We start from the raw sequence: 7,788 nt of genomic DNA, 5'->3' as shown, positions 1-7,788 counted from the left end.
AAGACAATCTGAGAAAGTGCAGAGCGGACTGGAAATAATGGTAGAGTAATTACTGGTGATTATAGACAGTTGGCATGGCAACAAGGAAAGGACTTGAATCATAGAAGGTCTGCATGTTAGCTTGATTTTCCCAACAATGTCTTGCCTGCCTGACCAGGTGGACTTCCAACAGCAGTGCCTTGAGTGGGCAGGAGGGTTGCGGACCCGTGTCCAGTGCTGCTCTCAATTATCTGGGCTTTCCCCCTCTGGCTGCCACTGGGACCTTCTAATGACTTATGGTGCCACTTTTTATGTTGTTGGCTCCAGGGCTATGATTAGATGGCTGGATGAAGCCCGTGTCTTCTAGTGATGGGATTGTTTTGTATTGTTCCATTTACTCACAGCATCAAAGGGGGCATCACTCTGTCCCTGGAGAATAATGAGGCACCTTTCCATTTTGCGTGTAGCAGGAAAGCCCCTGGGAGCTCGAAGCTCTGTCTGGAGAGCTCAGGCTGGGATGTGGGTTTCCTGCTTCCTGCCCAAGTGGACCAACCATTACTGGGAGCCTACTGTTCCTGGCTGGCCTCATGCTGTGTGCTGAGGCTGCTGCCCAAGCTTCCCTTCCTGTCCCTTCCATCTTTGTCCTCCATTTCTCCTTTCAGCCTGGATGTTACAGAGCCACCCACCCCTATTTTTACCCCTTTAATACACTGCTTGGGTGTGCGGTGAGCTGATTCCAGAGCCTGGCCTTGGATTGACAGAACTGGGAAGTTCCAGTTGGGATATTTCCAAGATGGTCAGGGAACAGGGAATTCCTGCCTCCTTTCTTTTATGCTAACCAAACAAAGAATGAAAGAATCTTTACCTCAGCAAAATAGGAAATGCACCCCTTTGATCTTTTGCATGGCAGCAGCAACCTATCACTTGTAGGGAGAAAATAAGGGGTGAAACAAAATTCCTCCAAAGCTGGAGAGTCGAACTGTGGCAGGGAAGGTCTGAAGAAGACTGGAATGCCTTCTGAGAGGAACAGGGGGACCCCACTGAGGATATAGACGCCTGACCTCCACAGATTGGGGGATCATAGAAATGGTGCATTGAGTTCAGTGGACCGGTTCCCTCCCACATGGCCCAGGAAGCACACAGCAGGAGCTGAAGTGGCAGTCCTCAGCAGGTCCCAGGCATGTGGCTGCTCTCCAGAAGGACACGAGCAGGGGCATGGCCAATGGTGCTAATACAGGAGGAGTCCAGCTGGAGTTCTGCTCCAGACAGGGCAACCTCCACCCTCGGAGCACTGTCCCTGCCAAATCTGAGTGAAGTCTGTCCTCTCGGTGATGAGAAAAGGCTTCTTCTTTAATCCTTCCTCATGTGGAGCAAGACATTCCCTCCTCCTGGTTTTTCAGCTGGTGTTCTCAGAACTAGGCTTTGGAACTTATGCAGCAAAGCATGTTTGTGAACACATCCCGGGGAATCAGCCCTGAGGAGGCTGGCAAGGAAAAAGATCTGCAATACCTGAAGCAGCTTCCCAAGGAAACCTCACACCACACCAGAAACCCACCCTTGGAAACCTGCTGGATGGATGTCCGGGAGAATGGTGACTTGAAAATGTTTTTTAAAAATGAGAAGCTGTATTATTGCCACTATGCCGTTTTCCAATCAACAAGGATTTGTCTCCGGGCATGTCAAAATGCAGCAACAAGTCTAAGACTGCAAAAAAAAAAAAAAAAAGGTTAGTAGAAACATCAAAAAAGGCAAATCACAAAGCTTAGGTAACGGAATCAGCAAGGGAAAATTTCCTGCATGCTGCTTCCCCAGGTATGAAATGGAGCTTTTTTTTTAACCAAGCACTGAACAGTGCAAAAGAATTTTTTTCCCTATTTGTTCATTACCATATTGTCCACATGCCCAAATGAATCTATGGACTTTACACAACAGTCAGATTCTTGAGCTATTGAAAAACTCTAAAAACAGAATTTATGCTATGTTCTTCATCATGAGATGCTCCTTGGTGTTTAGCTCAGGCCTCACTAGGATAATGTAGCACTTGGGGAGGAAGAGGCAGCACAGCAGCCCAGCCCCAGAGGACAAGATGGAGAAGACCTGCACGGCCACCATGTACTTGCCCCTGGTGCTGAGGTAGGTGGGCACGAAGGACACCCAGACACTGCAAAAGACCAGCATGCTGAAGGTGATCAGCTTTGCCTCATTGAAGGCCCCAGGCAGCTTCCTGGCCAGGAAGGCCAGCGTGAAGCAGACGGCAGCCAGGAAGCCCATGTAGTTGAGGGCAGCATAAAACATGGCCACAGAGCCTTCGTTGCACTGCAGGATGATCTGCCCATGCTGGGAGTGCTTGTCAGACTCAGGGAAAGGGGGGGACATGCCCAGCCAGATGTTGGAGATGACTACTTGGACACTGGAACAGGAGATGACAATGGAGTTGGCTAAACTCCTCCCCAACCAGTTCCTTGCCCTGTTGCCTGGCTTGGTGGCCAGGAAGGCCAGCACCACAGTGACTGTTTTGGCCAGGAGAGAAGAGATTGCCACTGAGAAGATGATGCTGAAGGCTGCTTGTCGCAGGAGGCAGGTGATGCTTCTTGGCTGGCCAATGAAGAGGAAAGAGCATGCAAAGCAAAGCAGGAGAGAGATGAGAAGAATGTAGGAAAGGTCTCGGTTGTTGGCCTTGACTACTGGGGTTTCCTGGAATTTCCTGAAGATTCCCAAAATGCTTCCTGTGGCTGTGGAAAAGAGTAGGGCCATGCAAGTGAGAAGGGTTCCCAAATGTTCTTCATAGGACAGGAAGGTGATGACCTTGGGGATGCATTGATCCTTGGGCTTGTTTGGATGCTGATCTTCTGGACACTTCAGGCAATGCTCTGCATCTGTTGAAAGCAAGAGAAGCAGCACTCTGACATGCCTTCCAATCTATGTTCTATACATTTCATTCATCATTGACGCTGTTCTTATTGTGCTATTATTATTAATTGTTGTAGTTCAACTAGGGGCTCGGCTCTGGTATAAGAGGCAACATAGAGTGCTTTCCTGATAAGCGTGGACTTACTGGGCGCCTTCATTCTCCAAAGTTGACACATTTCCTTGACACCAGAAAGTTTCTGACCCTGGCAGGAATCTCCAATCCTTGCACATCTCAAAGAAGTGGGGTGAATGTCCGAGAAGGAAGTGGTGGGGCCAAGTCTGTGCTGTGGAGGGATGTGATGCAAAGTTGCACCATGCTACTGGGATTGGGCTATCCCCAGCCTTAACCCAAGCTCTCCAATGCTTGAGGTACCCATCAAAAATCAGGTGAGAAGCTGGAAAGAATGCTGCTCTCCCATCTGGGACTCATTCAACCCAACTCCCAGGACCTCAAGATGCAATGAGCCTGACATTGGTTTAGCATCCAGGACCAGTGAACATAAGTCACCCTGGGTTCCATCCTGACACTAATTCCAATTTTCTAGCATGCATCCTGGGAATTCTTTCCCTGCCTCCCCAGCCACCAGCCTGCCCTTCTTCTGCCACAAGCTTTCCAACAAGGGTCTTAGCAAGCACCAGTAGCCCTACCTTCTTCCCTCTGCTCTGCAGAGAACACCACCCGTTTCTGAGTTCAGCAGAGGTACAGTCTGCACAGACTGAGGAATTGGCACCAGTCATTTTGTCAGCCATAGCTTTGACTGATCCAGGAGTCCTGTGGATGGAGAAGGACCCAAAGGAGGATGCTGACACATGGGCACTGCCATTTCCCTGATCTGCCTTTATTGCCGCTCCCTACTTGCCAGTTGCATCAACCTCATCCACCACCATGCAGAGAACCATCTTGAAATCAAGTGGACTGGGACCTAATGACACTTTAGCCTTCCTTCTGCTCAGGGAACCCTTGCAACTGGGTTGTCAACAGATTTCTCAAAGTGGGAGGGAAGAGAAAGAAGACTGGGGGTGGGGATGTCCTAAATTGGTTGAGGTAGTACAGCTCTCCTGGTTGAGTGGGCAGAATCCCACCCCTGGCAACACCTGCCTGACTGGGAGTCAACATTGTGCATTGGAAAAGTCATCCAGAGTCGAGTCCTGACTCAGTCATGGAGCTCACTAGTTGACTCTGGACCTTCCACAGACTGTCAGTCCAGCCTACCTCACAGGGTTGTTTTTAACATTGAGAGAAGGAGGAGGAGAATTACATAAACTAAATTGTGTTTCTTGAAAGAAATAGCTGAATAAAAAAACTGAAAAATTAAATCCAAGATGCTTTATCATATAGAAACATAGATACAGAATGAGTCAGAATGGGCCCCCTAGCCCATCTGGTTTGACTCCCAGCTCCAGCTGACTCCAGTCATGACATGCCTACCATGGGCATGTCCACCTTATTTTTGAACACCCTCACCAATGGGGCTTCAACCACCTCCTGTGGAAACCCATTCCATACCCTTGGGGTTCCAACTGTAAGAAAGTGCTCCCTGGCATCCAAATTGAACCTTAGTATCCTGACCATTGCTCCATTGGAACCTGTCCTGCCCTCCTCCATAGTGGAAAACAGGTCTCTACCCACCTCTTTGTGATACCCTCTTAAGTGCCTGTATGTTGCCAACAGATTCCGTTGGAGTGTCCTCGTCTCCAGGCTGAAAAGACCCAGTTCCCTCAGTCTCACCTCATACTGATTTCCCTGCAATACAGCCACCATCCTTGTTGCCTTAAACCAAACTGTTTCCAGCCTGGCCATATCCCACTTGTAATGAGGGGTCCAGGACTGAACACATACTTCTGCAGCAGGTGCACCAGAGTCGTATAGGGTAACAGTCATAACTCTCTCGATCTAGAAGCCGCACTTCATGCTATGCAACCAATGGTGACATTTGTCCTCTTCAGCGCCGTGTCACACTGCTAACACATGTTTAGCCTGCAGTCAACCAGCACCCCAATATCCTGTTCACAAGTGCTGCTCTCCAGTCACTTGTCTCCTAACATGTACTCATGATGCCCATTCCTATGCCCCAAGTGCAAGACGTGGCATTTATCTGCATTGAACGCCATCCTGTTGGTCCTGGCCAACTTCCTTAGTCTGCGCAGATCCTTTTGGAATCAGAATACCTGCTCCTCAGTTGTGGCCACCTCCCCCAGATCATTGATGAAATGATTGAATAGGATCGGTCCCAGGAATGAGCCCTGGGGGACCCCAGTCTTCATCGCCTGCCATTCCGATGATTCCCCACTAATTCAGTATAAATGAAGACAAATTCATTTTAATACCTTTTTGCCTGTTTGTTTGTTTGCTTGCTTTACTATCAGAAAAATACAGCATATCTAGGAATTCTACCCATCTTGGGTTCCATTGAAGCACAGGAGTCCCCTGCCCATTTCAGAATCTGCTCAAGCCCTGCAGGCACTGTGGAAGATCTGACTCACATCTCCTGCTCCCAACATTCCCATGCATATGTGAAACCCGTCATGCCACAAACAACTTGGGAACCATTGCTTGCATCATCCTCTGGGCAAGCAACCTTCCCAGCATTCTCCCTGAAAGCAAGCTCTGCAATGCCATCAAGAGAAGTCCTCTTTCAGCTTTTCCAGATAAGGCAACAGAAGCTTCAAAAGTTCCTCATGCTCAGGAACATTCCTTCTCTGCAAGTCACCCATTTCTCTTTGGGGGACCTCCACATTGTGCTTTTGGTAGCTTTGTAAATTGAAGGGAATGACTGCCCAATTAGTTGGCTTCACATGCCAGGATGTCATGAGAAGTACAGTGGAGAGAGGAGGAAGTATATCGGCAAAATTCCACCCATTGGATGGAATGGTTTCTGGAGATAAGAAGACAAGGAGGAATGTGGGGCAGAGATGGGCAGGGGAGACTTACTGGCAAGAAGATGTGTAGGGAAAGCATGCCTGCACTAGACAGAAGGCAAAAGAGTATGTGGCTGCTGAAGCAACTAGGGAAAGAGGCATTCTGGGAACCAGAGAACACCACACAAGGGTTCGGTCAAACAGTGCTTGAAGAACAGGAAGGAAGGGGGGAAACCACACTCATGGCTATGTTTTCCTGCTCTGATACTCCAAGAACAACCAGATTGTCCTAAATTCTTTGCAGGATGGAGGATCACACCCAAATATGCCCCTTACTGAGGACATCTATCTGGCCTCCTCCCAGGCATTGGTCTTTCCTCTCTACTCACCCACCTTGCCAAGTGGAGATGGTCCCCTCAGCACATGGAGCGCAGTCATAGCAGCACTCAGGCTGTCCTTCCCGAGCCACCTTGAAGAATCCCGGGCGGCAGCTCTCCACACACCTGGCCTGAGGCAGGGGCTGAGTGAGAGAGAAGGAGCATCAGGGGAGGAGGGTTGGGGCTGAACAAGATGGGGACTGGGGAGACAGAGCAGAGGGGAGAGGACTGCCAGCATTTTAATGGATTCCATAACTGGACCCCCTCCTGGGAAGCTGAAGCAGCTGAACATTCCCTCATAATAAAATGCATCACCTTTATTCACTACACTATTTACATCTCATGCTTTTTATTTACTTCTTAAATTTCTGTACCTCCCATTATCCAGAAGCTTGGAGAAGGGATGGGAAATGAAACCAATAAAATGAAGGGGACTTTTTCTTCACCTGATCTAGCCATCGGGGCCACACAATGGGATCTCGGTGAATGGTGAATTTGGGGCCAGGTGAGCCCTGTCTTTCTAGACTCCCAACTTTTACTCTTGCAACACTCCTGTTGGGATACATCACCCAACTGACAAGGTCCAAGTTGACTGCCAAGTCTCCATTCTCATCCAAAAACACCCCCTCAATAGAATGATTGTGAAATTGGGGGTCTCTCAGGAAAGGGCGGAGCTGGAGGAACAGAGAAAGAAAAGCATTTGAGAAGAAACATTTCATATCCCCCTTTTTGTTAAGAGCTGGTCCTAGTTTAGTGTGGCTGGCAATGACTCCTTTATGGACAGGATTTTAAATTCATTCCTGGATGCCCATAGTCTAATTTGGACTTTAGGAAACAGAATGGAAGCATCATCATCAAATGCAGTGCAACTTTTCTGAGGGCAATACTTCAGGTATCCTTAGAAGCAGCCAATGGACAGTTCTCTCTGGAGACTATAGCCCTTCAGAAAGGGACCTGGGTGTTCATTACAAAATACTTTACACATTAATTGTAAAGAGAATAAGATAATAGCCCAGTATTTTCTCTGTCTTTTGAATGATTATGTTTTTATTGGTAGATATATTAAAAAAAAAGGAAAAAAAGCATATTTCTTTCTGAGTAGTCCAGCAGGAATCCTAGAAGAGAAGATTTGGAATGGGCCATGAAGGGCTTTCTGTCACTTGCCCCTTCTATGCTGCTTCATCCTGGAATAAAAAAGCAGAATTCATGGCCTTGCTCTTTGCAACAACACATCTATTACTTGAAGAGGGCTGTCTTTCCTCCCCTCAGTCTCTTCATCACCTGTCCAAGGATCACCAGTTCATTCAAACTCTCTTCCTTTTCCTCCAAGATAGCTTCTGGCTTGTACTTCTTGCACGTCTTTGTCTTTCTGAGCTTTGGCAAAAAACTGGACATTGAATTGTGGTTACTGGCCAGTCCCACTGGGGAGATTTCTTAGATGCATATGTCCTGATTTTTTTTCTATTTTTCTCTCCATGTTCTGACATTTTGCCCTTTCTCCTTTACTCCCTGAAGGTGACTGGTGGAGTCCCCATTCTTCTGCCCTTGTCTACTCTTCCACTACAACTCCACGGTTAAACTCCTGCAAACTCTCCATTCTGGAGTGCTCACTGGAAGCTTACATGCTGGTCTAGAAAGTGCATGAGTTCCCTGCTCTTCTCAG

General features: G+C 48.0%; 1 protein-coding gene across 1 annotated transcript; it reads right to left on the bottom strand.

Annotated features, from left to right (window-relative positions):
• Positions 1-1,950: 1,950 nt before the first annotated feature.
• On the bottom strand, positions 1,951-3,789 carry LOC123018038 (vomeronasal type-2 receptor 26-like). The gene is made up of 2 exons (XM_044419775.1): positions 3,750-3,789; positions 1,951-2,825 (listed from the first exon to the last, which is right to left on the bottom strand). Exons 1-2 carry the CDS (start codon positions 3,787-3,789, stop codon positions 1,951-1,953), a joined length of 915 nt encoding a protein of 304 aa, XP_044275710.1.
• Positions 3,790-7,788: the final 3,999 nt, after the last annotated feature.

The sequence above is a fragment of the Varanus komodoensis genome, unplaced genomic scaffold, assembly GCF_004798865.1.
Source record: "Varanus komodoensis strain SLA01 unplaced genomic scaffold, ASM479886v1 scaffold108, whole genome shotgun sequence".
Classification (NCBI taxonomy): domain Eukaryota; kingdom Metazoa; phylum Chordata; class Lepidosauria; order Squamata; family Varanidae; genus Varanus; species Varanus komodoensis.
This window is presented reverse-complemented; position numbering and strand designations above follow the sequence as displayed.

Coding starts and splice junctions, on each gene's coding strand:
- LOC123018038 (XM_044419775.1), bottom strand. CDS start 3,789: ATGGTTCTCTGCATGGTGGTGGATGAGGTTGATGCAACTG. Junction 2,826..3,749: donor GGATGAGGTTGATGCAACTG/GCAAGTAGGGAG, acceptor AGTGTCCAGAAG/ATCAGCATCCAAACAAGCCC.